This window comes from Labrus bergylta, chromosome 12 (assembly GCF_963930695.1).
Source record: "Labrus bergylta chromosome 12, fLabBer1.1, whole genome shotgun sequence".
Classification (NCBI taxonomy): domain Eukaryota; kingdom Metazoa; phylum Chordata; class Actinopteri; order Labriformes; family Labridae; genus Labrus; species Labrus bergylta.
In genome coordinates, this window is record NC_089206.1 from 23,309,426 (window position 1) to 23,326,672 (window position 17,247).

Here is a 17,247-nt window from a genome sequence, read left to right on the forward strand (position 1 = left end):
GAAAAATATATTGTATTTAACACAGTCAAGATAGAAAACTGAATATTACCCAGAACAAAATCATGTCTCTTATCACTTAACAACCTGCAATAAAAATAAAATAAAAGCCTAACTCCCAAACCCCTCAACCCTCGCTTTCCCCTACAGAACTTGAATCATTCTCTAAAAAATGATTTAAAGTCAACACAATATAAGCCTTATTAAATAGATGATTAATGATGTGCATCATATATTTGGCGCAGGGAATTTCACAGAAATACAACTGATGCAGCATAGATCAAGGACATTTAAATACAAGAAACACAAATATGAACTATGTGAATAGAAAAGAAGAGAAATGTAAATGTGGTACATCGTTAACTTTCTGCTGTATCTTTGCGTCTCTGTTGCTCTGAGTGTGTGCTCGTGGGGGGTACTGTAAAGCACAAAATCCACATGATCCTGCAAGACTTGGGACTTGTTGTTGACCAACAATTAGGCAAAAGTTGAGATTATCTCTAAAATAGGATTTAGCAGTCAGGCTGGGATTACATGTGGGCGGTTCTATGTGTCCTTGTGTGTGTTTATGAGGGATTATTTGCATATATGCATACATCTTTAAGACCGATTTCCACTTGGACTCTATATATATAATTTTTTTTTTTACCTTTGACAATTCTCATGAAAACAAAGCAACGGGAAATTACTGATAAAAGCCAGAAAGAAGTTTACATTTTCACCCCATTTCATGAACCGTTTTCATAATTATGCCTGAACCGCATTATTCTGTCACAATAAGGAATCATTTGATTTTTCATCACAGGAAAAAATAAATTGCTCTTGCTTTCAGGCCAGATTGATTGTTTAGGAATAGGGTGTAAAATTAGAAATTACATAAGCAGGGCGACTGCAAACAAAATAGTCATGCAACATTAATGTTGTTCCGTGTGGTTGACCTACTTTCAGCGTATATGAACCAGCAATGACACTCTCTGTAATCAGCCTTAGATACCACTCTATTGATCTCAGTCATATTCCTGCATCCAAAGTCCAACCCCTCATTGATTTAACACCAACCCGTCTTAGTTGGTCAAATATGTGTCTGTGTATGTATTAGTGTGTGCGTGCTTAATCATCTCTGTGTCTGTGTGCATATGTGTGTCGGCTGATCTTTAATGGGGCTGAAGGATAGGCGGGTCAAGCGGGAGTATTCTGCTCACGTGTTAGGGATTGTGATGGCACGGCTGGCTGTGTGTGCATTAAGCTGTTAGTATAGACTAAGCTGAGGGACATGGGGTTAACGTGTCCTCACAGCACCTCTCTGTTTAGTATACGGCTGGATGGAGCCGTATGGGACATACATACAGAGAGATAGAGAGAGAGAGAGCGAGAGAGAGAGAGAGAGAGAGAGAGAGAGAGAGAGAGAGAGAGCATCTGTGACTGTAATGCATAGGTTCAGTGACCGTGACAATCAGATTTATTTTAGAAAAGATTTAAATGCAACTTTAATCGCTGCCATGAAGGAAAACAATGTGGTCTGAATGACAGTAAAGCAAGATTTAGGTTGAATGCATGCAGCCATCATTTGAAATAGAAAAATGTGTTTCAAGATATATAGGCCAACGTTTACATCCACTACATCAGTGCAGAAAAAACATACAACATACAAGAAAGAGTGCATGGTGCTTCTCCCTAGATAGATAGATCTAGATACTGTTAAACTTCTATTAAAAGACCATCCCAATTTAAGGCCCAATTCTTTTTTCTCGTCTGGTGTTGCAGCACGTTTTGACAAATACAGGCAGGTCTTAATTCGGGGCCTCAGTGCATTTAGTGTTGAAATAGTTTGCTGATCAATCCTAATTTTGTATCTAATTAAATATTATTTTCCGGTGTAAATTCACACTAGTCAGTCTCATCTTTGCTGTGCATGGGTTTTGTTGGAAAATACTTACAGGCCCGTCTCATTTTGACGCCTGTCCCAAACAAAGGCAGGGTCATATCATAGACCAGTTGTTTCCAAAAGTGGGGATGTGGATCGCTTAGGGAGGTCAGGAACTTTAGATGCCTTCCAAAAAGAACAAAACAATAATAATCTAAACTCATCTTAAATTAAGAAAAAGTCAAAATTGGATTAATGTATTCTGCTTCTAGCCTTTCTTGCAATAAGTTACTTCTCTATATATAATACGTTTATGGTTTTTACACTAATGTTTTCTTTTGTGTTGTCATTTTGTGTTAAGATAGATCTAATAGTGCACTAGCCAACATTATGCCTTAAATACTTTCAGGGACAGTGGGGGAAGGCCTCCCAGCAGCAGTATGGTGCCTAAAGAAGTGGTATACTCCTGTTTTGGCCCGTCCTCTGTTATTAACAGTAAAATCTAGTTATTGCGCCGTAATTGCCAATTAAATACAGAGTAGGGAGGGTCATCCCTTCACCATCATAGGAAAAACAATGCAGCTTGAATATTGTCCATCAATCAGTGGTGTGAATCAGAGGGGATTTAGAAGTGGGTATATCCTATGGAGACTGAAAAATAAGTGAGTAGGCCTTTACTCAGTATACCCTGTCTGTACTAGGCTAAATCACTCAATTTGGGGGTCGCAAGCATGCGGTTACATGTAATGGTTGTGAGCTGAAAAATAAGACAGAGTTTACTGTAAGTAGACAATCTGCTGCCCCCGTGTGGCTAATTTAATTACTACAACTCAGAAACAATAACACGATTCACTACCCAGGCATTTTAAGTCAACACTTTCAGGGGCGAAGTAGCTCGTCGTGCTGTCACTCTCATTTGAAACATTTATCAATATTTACTACGTTTGAATACAAGTAATGGGTATATTAATGGGGCTAGGTTGTTACGTGTTGGTATCTTAAATGTATCTTAGAGTTAGCGTCTAATAAGAGGTGTTGCTTCACCCTGCTAGCTCGTGTCATCAGGGCTAAAGCTGAAGCTAACTTTCACATATTATCTTAACTATCCATCAGATAGGCAACTCTCATGTCACACTTTTTGGCTTTTGTATCGTTTCATGGACTAAACCCGGTTTATTTCACCACACGCCGTGAAGGCGGTACCATCCGGTCCCATGGTGTAATGGTTAGCACTCTGGACTTTGAATCCAGCGATCCGAGTTCAAATCTCGGTGGGACCTCATCCTTTTCCCCATAAAAACCGAAAAACGAACCAATGGTTTATAAACAGAAATCTTATCCACCAATAACCACAGCACTACCCCTGACAACATGTATCTCCCTCTTCATATTATATTCTGGCTGAGGGGAGAAATTCCTAAATGACACCAGTTATCTAAACGATAACATGCTCCAGATTGACCTCTCTGCTATAGGTCCTGCCAGCCCCCCATGACCCCATACCAGTGGTGTAGTGTAAGTTATCCAGAGTATACCCACTTATTTTTCAGTGTCCATAGGGTATATCCACTTCTAAATCTCTTCTGATTCACACCATTAATTGATTGACCATATTCAGTGTGTGATGCTGCAAATCCTAGGATGATGAAGGACTGACCCTCTTTACTCTGTCTCTAACTGGCTAGCAGGCGTACTTTCTAAATATGCAAGAGGGGTCTTATGTCACCGGTAGTAACAGAGGTCATTTGTCCTCCGCTGGATGGGAAAACCTTATTTGAGCAAAATCACTACGTAAAATCTCAAGCTTATTTTAACTTCTTAATTTACTTCTAGACTCGTGTTGAACAGACATCTGCAGAAACAGTGTTGGGGCTGAGAGGAGACAGAGGGAGATGCAGGAAGAGAGATGAATAGATGTAAGCCTATAGCTACAATACCAGTTATAATTGATAAAAGTATGTGTCGTATAAGCTGTAACAACAACGATAATAAACTGATCAGTCTAATATCAACATTAAAAACTTTAATGACAGTTACAGCCGGTTTTTGAATATATAAATAAATACTTTCCTCACATATCTAAAGCAGCAGTGGCAACATACTAACTACTGACAATGCTGTTAAGACATTCATCACATCTCTAAGAAAAACATTTAAACTGAATACCAAATGTGAATGTTCAAACAACTTTATTTCCACACATAAATGGCAGTGCTGACATTTATTTACAGTGAATTTCGGCTTGACTAAACATGTATTTTGATGTTTTATTGGAATGTTTCTCAAATTTATTCATAAATATCCATGAAAGCTGTTTTAGTGTGCAGGTTGGGATACTTGTAAAGCGCTCTTTAACATCACCTTTCCCCTCCTATTCATCTTTTTTTATTGTCTTTTCGAGGGCGGGCCGTGCAGTATTCACATTACAACATCTGTATTTCCAGAACAAACGTAAAAACAAACATCATATACATGCAGCTACATCACTTTTCAGAAGAACAGGGGATTCTTTTGGTGTTGCTTGCAGGTGTGCATGCAGCATGGTACATTTGCATCGGGAAAACATATTAAATAATGTATGAAGTGGTGGCACATTTCAGTTCATCTAAAAAAAGCATACAAAAAATAACAGTACATACCATTGAAAACACATTTTAACAGCCAAAACAATAAAAATGCATCATGTGAAAAAAGCAGTCGAACACTATGATGAAAACAGTCTTTGCTTTTTCACTAAATTTAAATGTTCTGTCTGCATAAAATACATTCACCACCACAATATATCAAAATGTATAAAACCAAATGTGTAGCTCTGTTTTGATTTTAAAGTTTCAGTGTTTAAAGCTCTGTAACTGATTCTTTTCTCTAAAAGCACACGTGCACGCACTCAACACAAACACTATTACACCTGTTTCTTCCTCTGTCTGTTCAGTGTGCATTTTTTTTTTGTTCTTGCAAAAAAATCTCCCGGCCTTTTGTCTTTAATGGACTGAATGACGAGAAAGACTGAGATTGCAGCACTCCACGGCTCCATTATCTCTGCACCAGTAATTCTCTTGTACTCAAACATCTCCTCACAGTTTGAATGAGTAGAGTTGTAATGCACAATGTTCAGCACATAATTCAATTCCAGGAAGCATGAATACAAATCACATAAATGCAGTATGTGGTAGCCAGGGTGTTATACTATGGAGAGTGTAACATACATGTTACTGTCGTTTCATTTCCTACTTAATTACATGGAAATAACTATGTAAATAAAGAAAGTCAAAAGCCCTTTTTTTTACATTTTACATTCAATTTTTGTTATGAGGTCTTTTTAATAGAGTAAACTTAAGATTGGTGCAAACATGGCCTACACAGTGACCAGAGTCTTTAAAACACTTATTTACAGAGTTAGCATTGGGATTAGTGTCCAAACTTCATAATCACCTTTTATTTATTATTTTACCGACCAAAACACAAACTAAAGAAATACCGACGTTCAAAAAAAAAAAAAGGTGTAAAGGTCATATATTATGCAAAATACACCTTACCATGTTTTTCTAACACTAATATGTGTCTCTAGTCTGTTTACAAGTCCCCCAATGATGAGAAAAGTCCATCCTCTCCGTCTTTTGCCTGCTCCACTTTGCAGAAAATGTGTGCTCAAACAGGCCGTTTGGAGATTTTCCCTTCATGACATCACAAAGGGCAGTAGCCCCTCCCCCAGGTGGGTGACACTCCCACAGGTGTTTGTTCTGCCCTCTGAGTCCGCCGTCTCACCGTAAACAATAGGACATGGAGCGAGAAACCCCGAGCCACTCAAGTCCTTCCAGAGAGGGGGCGTGGTCAGACACAGCTCATTTACATATTTAAAGCTACAGACACAAAAACAGCCTGTTCTGAGCAGGGCTGAAATAGAGGGCTTTATAGGCATGATCAAATACAGGATCAGAGTGGATTTAGAACAAGAACGTTTACAGACATGTTTCGGGGAGCTCTGAGACTTCTTGAAACTGAAAAGGAGGATAATATGTGACCTTTAAAGCTTTTAATTTGGCGGACACACTTAAACTGACAGAAATGTTAAAAGGCCTAGTTTAGCACCCAGAACATTTTTTTTTCATTGAGCCTGTAGTATTTACAACTCAAGAAATGCTGGGGGTAAATGTACTACTATTTATCTGTTCTTCTGTGTCAGCTTTTTAAAGTAATTTAGTGGTTTAGTCTAATTAACAGGGTCAACAGGCCATGGTTAGCCTTCAGCTAAGCCTTTAGTTGTGACTTCCTCACAAGCTAGATGTTTACTGTGTTATCTATCCTGCTTTAACTTATGTTACTTTCTGTAACAGAAGAGGGTGCTCACCGTCTCCCTACCATGCCTTTTTTTTTTATTCATTCTACACCTCAAATGACTCATTATAAAACTCATATCCCTTACATATCACTAAAAAATTTGAAATTTGAACACTGTGCTCTTCAATCTTTGATATTTAAAACAGCAGGTTAGGAACTTTGCTCCTGTCTCAATTCTAACATCAAATACATTCTTCAAGCCAAACATAAAGAAAGAAAGAAAGAAAGAAAGGAAGAAGGATTACTTCACCCTCGTTACAAAATGCATGTACAAAAACACACACGACTGCTTTCTCTTCATTGTGTGTATGTGTGAACATCACATAACTTTTAAGTGCTTTTCAAATATTCTGCACATACTGTACAACACCACCCAGTGTGCTTCACCTTTTTTTTGAAAAATCACAGACAACCTTTCCATTTCTCCGTCCTCTCCGTCTTTCTGCATCAACATGTAAGTGAACGAGTGTTCGTGTGTTTCTTGAACAACAGTCTTCACCTCACTCAGATGTCGGTGGTCTCCAGCTTGTTGAGCATGTCCACTTCCCCGTTGCTCTTCTGCTGCTCCTCGGACACGGCGTCGCTGTTTACGTGTTGCGCAGAGGGCAGGGCGGCAGGTTGCTCCAGGCTCATGGTGACCCGGCTGGTTTCTGTGATGGAGGAGTTGTGGTGGTAGCTGTAGTGGTTGTTGGTGATGGGCGTGTCTCCCCAGCCGGTTTTATCCCAGGCAGACTTCCACTGAGCCCACTTCCTCCTCAGAGCTGTCTGCGCCTGAATGTAAACAATGATGATTGAAATGTAAGTTTTAGACTTCTGTACATGTCTTTACTTGAATATGACACAACAGTTTACATGATCTATGTGAGGCTCCATTAACTAATGTAACTATATTCTTAATTTTTGGGAGAAGTTTTTATGTATAGCTATGGCTATGGCGGGTTGCTAATGGCCTAGCTGCTGGGTTGTGCCCCATGTGCGGAGGTGTAGTCCTCCAGACGGGCGGCCTGGGTTCAAGTCTGATATGCAGTTCCTGTCCTGCATGTCATTTCCCACTCTCTACAGATTTCCTACTCTATCCACTCCTTAATCAAAGTAAAGACAAAAGCCTAAATAAAGAATCTATGAACAAAAATACACATGTTTTTCTCTGGTTCTGCAATTACTAAGCTTGTGTTCGAGTGACAAAAAAAAGTTTTTCTCTCAACTTCCAATTAAAGTATTCTCATTTCGGTGTTTTCTTTGAAGAAACTGACAACTAGTTAAGACAACAAATAGATGCAGAATTAATCAGGCTGCAACAATTCAATGAAAAAGTTCACATTAATTTTTTCAACAACTGACTCTTATCCTTTTAATATGTGTGTTAATCGCAGCTTTCCCGTCTTGTAGTATGCTCTCCACCCGTCTCTCACAATGCTGTTGGGCAACGTTATTCCACTCTTGGCAAATCATTCCCTCAATAAGTCAAATGAGCTGTGCTTGTGTTGAGATTTAACTGGAGCGAGAGATGCCTCCATGCATGTAGTGATGCTGATTTAAGAAACCTTTGGAGTGGTCTCTTAACTTCTGTATTTTATGTACACTAGATATGATGTTTCTGAGTTTCAACTCACCTCAGCGTTGCAGAAACAGAATATAATAGCCACCAGGAGTCCCTGCAAAGTAACAGGACACAGATTAAATATTAATGTCGGTGAACAGATGTCGGTGAAATGCACTAAATAATTCATGTAGATGATCAGGAAATGTACGCACAAATCACACATGGTTTCTTTTACTCTGCTTGTTGCATGTGACACTGACTATTACAAGTAGCCAACTTAGCTGATATTAACACAAGGCTCTGAGTGTCTATTATTAGAAAGCAAGAGTGGCTCTATGATGCCTTGTATTGTATAATGTTTCAAGTCATTTGTAAAAAACAAAATCTTGTTTAAAACGGCATGAATATGAAATACCCACAACAAAAGGGAAAACTACAACCATGAGGACCATAGGAACAAACGACGGGCGAAACCACATTAGGCTTTTATAAACAGAGGATATCAATCGACGGATGGGTTAAAATAATTCAATGTGGAATGCCGGTGGCCTAGCGGTTGGTGAATGTGCCCTATGTTCAGAGAGTGGTCCTCTAGACGTGGCGGCCAGAGTTCGGGTCCGACCTGTGGGCCCCTTTCCCGCTTGTCATTCCCCTCTCTCTCTCTCTCTCTCTCTCTCTCTCTCTCTCTTCTGTCCACTGTCCTGTCTCTAAGTAAATGCATGAAAAATGAAGAAGCCTTCTTCCCTTCATCCATCCACCCTCAATATTCTGCTCAATCAAACCTCGCTCATCATTTTGATCTCCGCCATGCATATCCCAACAAAACTATTCTAAATCAATATCTTTAGGAAAAACCTCCAGGTTGTACAAGTGAAGTTGACTTTATAAAACTTGTGTCTGATTTGAAGGAGAATCAGTTGCAAAGTAAAACATCCTTAAATCAAAAACTCTGGTGTGCAGTTTGTTGTTGACCGTACCTGAAAGTGGCAGAAGATATTCACAAAGAACTCATAGATGGCCCGGCTGATGCGTTCCCCGGGCCTCCAGGGTAAGAGGACGTACTGGACTCCCAGCAGAGGGATGAGGATGAGGGTGGCTCTCACGGCCTTCATGTAGGCCGTGGACTCGGCGCAGTGAGTCTCCCTCAGCTTCATGATCAGGACCCGCACGATGTTCAGGAGGAAGAAAAAGTTTACCTGGGACAGACAGAGATGGAACACAGTTCATTGTATGGTGAAGCTTAAACACAGGGCGCATCTTTGCAGTCAGTTACAATGACTGGCCTCATGGTGGCACTATAACAACACAGTCTAATTACAGGAAGGTAGTCCCTTATTGCCTCTTCTCCTGCAACTCAACATGCAATTTAAATGATAAAAGCCCATATTCATCCTGATGAGTATTTGTTTTTAATATCCTGTGTAAAGAAACATTAAACCAATTTGGGCCCAAAATAGGAAACATGTTTTCCCTGCTATAAACACAACCTCACTTCAGTCAGACAACTCATGTTTGTATCCAGTTTGTGTTTGGTGTCTAGGCTCCACCCTAATAACTCCTCCCAGTTTTTAATTTTCATGCATAAATTTGAGGAGTGATGGGATGATATCTTAAACCCTCCAGTATGAGCCTACAGGTGGATGCTCGGGGGTTGGTGGTGTTGCTGAGTGAGAGTGCAGTACTGCTGCAGGTCAGAGGTGACAATGAAAGAGCCGGGGATGATTACTCACAATCAGTGCAGCCTGAATGGGCCCATGAGTGATATAGACCAGTTGTGTGTTAGAGCTGATAAAGCACCTGGAAGAAAACACCAAAGTGAGAAAAGAAAACACAGACACGTTTCTTGCTACGATTCAGATGCACAGTGGCACACCGAAGCCTGACGGCGTGATTAAAGTCTGAATTATTCATGGGGGTATTATTGACTCAGCAAAAAATAATAAAGGGCTCACACTAATACCGCTTGATGGGGCAAATCAATATCTTTCATTTCCTCTCAGTGTCAAAGTGCTCAGACACAGTAAAAGAAAGTCAAAGGAGGGACAGAGAAGAAAAAAAAAACCTCCAGGCTGCACAATTTAAGCTTCACACTCGTGACAACAAAAGAAGAGTAAGCATCGTACTGGTCATTAAAGTAGATTCCACGTGCCACAGCATATGTTGCGGCAGGAACGATGGGAAAACCTTTGAGAAAAGAGAGAGACAGACACAAATATCAAAGAGATATCCTGAATCTCCACGGAAACATAACAAAATCTTAGTAATGTGTTTTTGATAAACAACACAGTTATTTAGGACTTAAAAGGAGCAAGATATCTACTGAATGAAATGATAAAGTGATCTTACTATATGATCAGACATTAAGGAAACATGATATATTGAAGTGCTGGCTTCTCTGACAACAATGCAGCAGCCAGTATGTCCTCCTTCTAACTTCAGATTCTGCTCCTGAATGCTCTGGATTTGTTTGGACCAGAGAAGGTAGGCGCTTTTAAGGCACACCCCCACACGGCCGTTTTGGACGCCCCTCGGTTTGCCAGATATGAGAGCAGTTATCAGGTCAAAGCAACAGGTGTTGCAGCGATGGAAGCGGACAAGAGAAGTGGTTCAGATAGAAGTGATTGTACCCGACCTAAAAAGCCTCTGCATGTTTATAATAAGCTCCACGAGCAGAAACGTGCTCAAACTAGGATCAATGTTGGAGATGCTTTTGAAAAATGGAGAGAGGTTAGAACACAGAAAGGTTTACAGACCCATGCAGAGCTGGCTAAACACTGAAGCTTTAGTGTTCAGCACATGGCAACCTGCTATGTCTCTTATAATTGGTGAGAGTTGAGCTGTCCCTATGGAGGGCATCTGGAAGTCTGTGAGCTGTGAATCGACACAGACGGAACAAACTGTGAGCCTGAATCCTCGGGATAACAATGTGAGGTGAATTGTTAAAAAGCGTTCTTTTTCTATTAGTAGGACCAGCCTGTGAACCTGTGTTGGTCAGGGCAGTAAGCTGCATGCTTTTATACCTCACAAACACGGCAGAGAGAAAGACACTACTGCACCTTTGAGTGGCTCATTTCACTTTATAAAACTTGCAGACAGCTCAGGGAACATTTAAAAAAATGTCATTTTTAATCTTCTCTGTTGTGGTAGTAGGTAGTAATATTTCCCGAGGCCTATAGCCGAGCCTGTGTTCTTTACGTCATTATCCTCTTAAAATTACATGTAACAAAAACTTTTCCAACATTTTTATGTTTTCAGCAATGTTTCTTTTGGCCTGTTTGTTTCTGGCCAAATGTAAAATGTACAAATAAACAGCTCAAGGTTATGTTATTAAAAAGCACACTCTCAAGATACATTTCCTGACTTTAGACACACTGCTTTTTAAAAACTGTTAACCTCAAAATTGAGATAAAAAGTAAATGTAAGATATACAGTAGAACATGTTGGACGCTCTTTACAGGCAGGCTATACCGTCAGATATAAAGAAAATAAGATGTGAGCTATAGAGAGACATGAAAGGATCCATTAGCTGCATGCATGAATGAGTGCAGAAAATGAAACGCCCACTCATCGATGTAAAAGGACATGCAGGCTTCAAGGTCACATCTTTGTATTAAATGAAGGGTAAAGGTACTAAAGGTTGAAAACTGATGTTCTCAATGCAACAGCAACATTCAAGACTAAAATGTAGTCACAAATGCCAAGTGCTCTCACATATTCAGGAGGTGAACTTTCCAATAAATGTTTTGCGCTTCCATTTTTAAGAATTAACATTCAGCTTAGAAACAGGATCTGTTGATGGTAATGCATTTTCTCTTTAAAAAAAAAAATCCTGATTAGTTTTGAATCGTTTGTATATTTTAGAAACTAAAATCTGCCTGTACTTTGCAATAATCATCTTATAGTCGATAGGCGCCTCTGGAAACTGACGCCGTTCATTTCTGTGTAGCATTTAACGACTTCCAGACCTGACCTTTCGGCCGTGTGGCGTTTACGTCTGCGATGTTAACACCTTCAACTCTTTGTCTATAACATCCCAGAGTAGCACCCGTTCATCTGTTGAGTCTTCAGCGGTAGAATTGAGCTTTACTGCGGCTTCACTCGGGCTCACTTCAGAAGTATGACCCCGATAAAGAGAAGCGATTTCGACGATGATTTTGACAGTTTTTTTTTTTTTTCTCAAAATGTCTTCCTGATTTATTTGATTATCTGTGACTGATTCCAATCACTGCCTTCCTTATTTATTGTATTGTACTACAGGAGACGGTTACAAGTTGGTTCATTGTTTGAGGAGCCTCTTTCATGTTAATGCGTTTTCTCTTGAACTCACCCCATCCCAGGACGTAGTACCAGAAGAGCTGCTGCTCCCCGACAAACACGGCCACTATGATGAGTGTGTGGAGGTAGATGCCCTCACACAGCATCCAGAAGTAGTTTGAAGTGGACAAGTACTGAATCAGCACAGCCAGGACTTTACAGCTCACCTGACGACAGAGATGACGACACATCAAAGTATAAAGTCGATGCAGGTTTTTAAACCCTAAAAGTACGATTAAATACTTTTAGTTTGAGTTGTGCAAGAAGACATGGGTTACAATCAGAAGAGTAGAAGGAAATTCTTGAGCGTCAGCCCCTCCACAGATGGAGGTCAGTGCGCTCAGAAAAGGACGGAAGATGTCAAAAATAATGTCATTCCAACAGGCAGAATCCAAAGAAAGTACTGGAGCACACAAACCACTTACAGAAAATGTATTTATGTGCAAAGGACTAACGTATCAACATGAATTAGCTGTTGAAGGCTTTAAAGTTAAGTGTAGAACCATTTTAACCATGAAGACATGAGGCAATCAAAGTGAAATCAATTTGTGTATTCAGATTTAAAAAGACAGCTGAAAGGTAAATTCAGTGGCTCACGGGGTTGTTGGCATGTATGGCCTGGGTGTTGGCCACAGTGACCGAGAGCCAGATTATGGTGAAGATGGAGTTCAAGATGAAGGAGAGAAACATGTTTTTGTGGAGCGAGATCCTCTGGCAACTGAGGCTCCTGGAAGACAGAGAAAAACGGGGAAGGTAAGGTTGATTTCAAAGCCAATGTTTCTTTGAAGTCTTGGTGAAGGTAATGTTCACAAAAACAAATGCTTCACTTGTACTGTTAAAGGGCAGGGTTGGTCAATTTTCCAAAACTAGCATGATTTTGAAAGTAGCATTCCCTCAGGGCTACATCTGCACCCACCCCCTCCCCTCTGTGCTCCCTCTAAAGCCACGCCCCCTCACTTACATGCACGAGCGCCGTTGCTCCAGAAGTGGACCTGAGCTCATCTCTTGCATTGTGTAGAAACTACGTCGTAGTGACGTAATGACTCATTCAGCGCTAAGTAAACTCTCAGTATAAACTCTGTCATCGGTGATGTGCTTTGAGTGTGGGCTAGTGCATGCACGGGGTAGAGAACGAGCAGGGAGACAGGGAGGCGTGTGATTGGTTCATCAGATTGGTACCTCGTGGCAGACATTGGTCGACGTTTTTACAAGTTTACAAACTGCTACAGATTACGGATTTTCTTCGTTCCTTTTTCAGAGAACATGAGTTATTAATCTCTGTCAGGACCTAAAGACAAGTTCAACCAAAATCTTAAAAAAATGTATCTGGAGAAAATGACCATCCCCGCCTTTAAGACCATGAACATTGTAGAAATGGAGCCATTTGGAAATTATAGATCTCAGTCATACGGTTAAAATAGAATCAAAGTGATATTCCTAATAGGATGGGAACATCTCTGACCAAACCAGATGTGATTTCGAGACCACATTATTTTCTCCATAAATGTGTCTGCACACAGACAGCTCACGTGTAGGTCAAATATGTAAAGACCGATGGAGTGTTAAGTTACGATCAGACATTTAAAAACCCAAAGACTCACTTGAAGTAGGAGAAGATGATGAGACAGATGGTGAGGGAGACAATAGAGAGGCAGTGACCCACCATGGCCAAGTAGTACAGACTGTAGGCAAACTGCAGAAAACAAGAACAAAAGGGGGATTTATTTAAGACAGACACACACATACATGCACCACCTATTAAGAACAGCTACCCTGAAAGTCAAAGGTTGTAACCTCCAGCACAGTAAAGCTGGTGCATTGCCAAGATTTTATGACATGTTCATCGTTGCCTCTTTGCAGCATGAAGCAGGAAGCAAAGGAAACATCTGTGGAGAATAAGAGCCTTCTGGGGAAATTCAGAGTGTTTCCTGAATGGTCGAGAATAAAGATGCACATGAGATAATAAATCCTACGTTGGTTAAATGACGCCGCACTTGAAAGCATCAATGAAAGTCTGTTTATTATCATGAAGCATCTTGTTTTGCAGTGCTCTCATTGCAATAAATGGACTTCAATTTTATGACACCTTTTTTTAGTCTCCCGACCAATCAAAGAGCTTAGCACTACAGATCATGCATGCACTTATCCGCTAATGGAAGAGGCCATAGAGAGAACTCAAACACTCAAACACACACACACACACACACACACACACACACACACACACACACACACACAGTCCTATTCGAATACATAATTGCAAGACAGGATAAGAACTTTAGGATTCAGTATCTCACCAGAGGACACTCAGACATGAGACAGGAGGACCACTTGAACTGTTCAGTTTATGATAAGTGGACGACTTGATTCTCTGTCTCCTGAGCTACAGCCAAATCTTATATGACCCAATAAAACTCAAAATCTTAACTATTTTAAAATGTATAAAAAAAAAAACATTGGTCAAAGGAGCCAAACTAAATGTTCCACATTGCTGAACATTTAAAATCCTTGTTTTTTTCCACCCTGAAGTCTCACTGCTTTGTGTTTACCTTGAGTTTGTCTTTGGTGTGGGCTGAGCACTGGGTGTAGTTAGTCCAGACTCTGTTGCTCTCCGGGTGGTGAAACCACTGGCCATCAGAATTACACACTTTGGTTACCTTCTCTGTTGAAAACATTATAAATACAAAATGACATATAGTGCATGTGTTTGTGCAATATGTGTGAGTGTGTATGTGTGTGTGTATTACAGCCTCACCTGCAGGGTCAAAGTCGAGAAAGTATTCTGGACACATCTGCATGACCATCCCTGGAGCTGTATCCCCCCAGCACAGCCAGCCGTCCCATGTGCGGTTACAGAACGTACCTATAGAGGGCAGCACGCGCATGAACTTGTAAAGCTTGCAGACACTCTAAACTCCACAGACGTGTTCATGAGTGTGTCTTCAATCAAAAAAAATCAGCATAAATCAAAACAAAAATACATCGCTTCTGTGGACATAAACTCCCAACTATTGAACTATTATTATCTGTCTTTCAGTAAGAAATGTTTACAAGGCGAAAATTGTATTCAAGTGAATCTTTGAAACAGATAGAAATATCACGTTTACATTACTTTATAATTAAACTGACTCTATCTTTCTGTTTTCATATGAAAGATGGAAGATGTCATATTTTGAGCGACATATTCAAACAGTATTACCTCATCATAGTGAACCCTTCAGAGCAAACGAGAAAAGTGAATCCCTATCATATGATTCAATCAAGCAAGTTAATCAAGCAAATAAATTACAGGTTTTAAAGTCTTTTGTAATGAATTATAATCTAACATTTAAAAGTAACAGCTGTGGGGCACTGGCAGTAGTGTGGTTAGGGCATGCGCTCCATGTACAGAGGCTATGGTCCGGGTTCAAATCCGACCAATGGCTCCTTTGCCGCTTGACATTCCCTACTCTCTCGCTCCCTGATCTCTATCCACTTAAAGGCATAAAAATCCCCAAAAATAAATCTGGAAAAAAAAAGTAACATCTGTTTAATAAGTCCATGCTATCAGAGGCTCACATGTTAACAGACAATCATTTAGATAGTCAACTTTTTACATACTTAATAAACTCTGTGGCAGGTTGAATCACATAAATTTTCTATTCAACATATGTGGTGGGTCATATTTAAATAAACTACGTCTCTAACCGCAAGCACAAAGCTTGTCAACAATGGACGGAAACCTGGCGGTACCAGGTTGCACCGTGGCATGTTGGGAAACAAAGCAGAAAATAACATTTCAAAGCAGTGAATACTGAGCAGGTTGAAAAGTCAGAGGGAAAGAGACAAAGGGCAAGTTTCCTTTCTTTCAAACTCACTTCCTCCCTCGCTCTCTCTTATCGCTGCAAACACTAAACTCTGTCATTAGGCGCAACCAGTCACACATACAAATAAATCTGCATTCACACAAACCTGAGAATTAAGACAAACAAAGTGCACAAACACCAAAATATTGACTAAATATTTCAGTATGCAATAAATCAAGACACTGATTGTCACAGCAGCACACAGATTCGGGAAATGCTAAATGGCTTGTATAGTGCTTTTCTGGTCTCCTGACTATTAGGTCACACCTACCCCAGGCTGCTATGTACAGTGTCCATCATTATCTAATCCATTCAAACACATCAAACATCTCTGATGCAGTAGCAGAAAGCACTTTTGGGTGTGGCTGCAGAAGCTGGGGATTGAACCCCCGATTTCAGACGAGTGACAACCGACTCTACCAACTGAGCCACAGCCGATTTTGCCAGCAACACTGACATGAATGGGCTAAAACATAAACACAGTATACCTTCCATAAATAAAATATGTAAGGTGGAATTTTGTCCGAGTATTGCTTAATGTAGGATTTCGGCTGTTGAACAGTTCAGCGTCTCCTTTGTCGTCATGCACGATTCATGATGCACCAAATATTTACAACAGGTGACAAGTCAGGACTGCAAGAAGGCAGCATTACCACCCTATTTGTACAGAGATATACACATTTGATGAGATGAATGAATTTTGATAAGATGAAGAGTCAAAGGGGTCACCGGAGTATTCATTATCATTCTAAGGGCTCATTCTTTTTGTGCCTTTAAAGAGGTCATATTATGCCCTTTTTGGGGTTCGTATATTTAATCTATGTACCTACTAAAGTATGTTCACAATAGCTAAAGTAAAAAAAAAGTGTCTGTTTTCATGAACTGCCGCTCCATGCACCGGCTCGCTTCTGACTCTCTCTCTAAGGCTCTGAAGTGCCCACGTTCAGAGTCCCCACATGTGCCAAGTCTGATCTGATTGGTCGGCCTGTCGGCTCTGCAGTAATTGGTCAGTTGCTCAGCACGGTTCTCGTAAATGTCCCGCCCCTTTTACCATATTGGGAATGCAGCCACTCTGGCTCCAAGGGAAGCAAAAACATTAGCACCTTAGCACTACTGTGCTACCGCAGGCTATGGCATATCGTGTGCGTGCAACATGAGCTGCTGGGCTTGCCACAACGAGCCAATGGGCTTAGATCAGTGATATTACACTGACAATGACGTCACACTGGCAAAATGTTTTCGAGGGGGGCTAGAACCGAGCGTTACATGCAGCTAATGCTGCAGCTAACAGGAGGACGTAGGAGAAGCCTACGTCATGTGTTTGCGTAATTAAAAGGGGGCATGAG

At 40.5% G+C, this 17,247-nt stretch overlaps 1 protein-coding gene and 1 non-coding gene across 3 annotated transcripts in view; one reads left to right on the top strand and one right to left on the bottom strand.

Annotated features, from left to right (window-relative positions):
- The first annotated feature begins 3,069 nt into the window (after positions 1 to 3,069).
- trnaq-uug (transfer RNA glutamine (anticodon UUG)) lies at positions 3,070 to 3,141 on the top strand. Its single transcript has one exon. It is a non-coding gene; the product is annotated as a tRNA-Gln (tRNA).
- An 892-nt stretch (positions 3,142 to 4,033) lies between these two features.
- The window catches only part of calcrl2 (calcitonin receptor-like 2), a 30,283-nt gene continuing 17,069 nt past the window's right edge, over positions 4,034 to 17,247 (bottom strand). For both annotated transcript variants that reach the window (XM_020635990.3, XM_065961543.1), the window contains 10 exons: positions 14,812 to 14,919; positions 14,606 to 14,718; positions 13,658 to 13,749; positions 12,654 to 12,783; positions 12,070 to 12,223; positions 9,866 to 9,926; positions 9,473 to 9,539; positions 8,720 to 8,938; positions 7,813 to 7,854; positions 4,034 to 6,970 (listed from right to left, as the gene is read on the bottom strand). In XM_020635990.3, the coding sequence (XP_020491646.1) occupies positions 6,704 to 6,970; positions 7,813 to 7,854; positions 8,720 to 8,938; positions 9,473 to 9,539; positions 9,866 to 9,926; positions 12,070 to 12,223; positions 12,654 to 12,783; positions 13,658 to 13,749; positions 14,606 to 14,718; positions 14,812 to 14,919 (1,253 nt within the window). In that variant the 3' untranslated portion in view covers positions 4,034 to 6,703. The remainder of the gene's footprint in view (positions 6,971 to 7,812; positions 7,855 to 8,719; positions 8,939 to 9,472; positions 9,540 to 9,865; positions 9,927 to 12,069; positions 12,224 to 12,653; positions 12,784 to 13,657; positions 13,750 to 14,605; positions 14,719 to 14,811; positions 14,920 to 17,247) is intronic.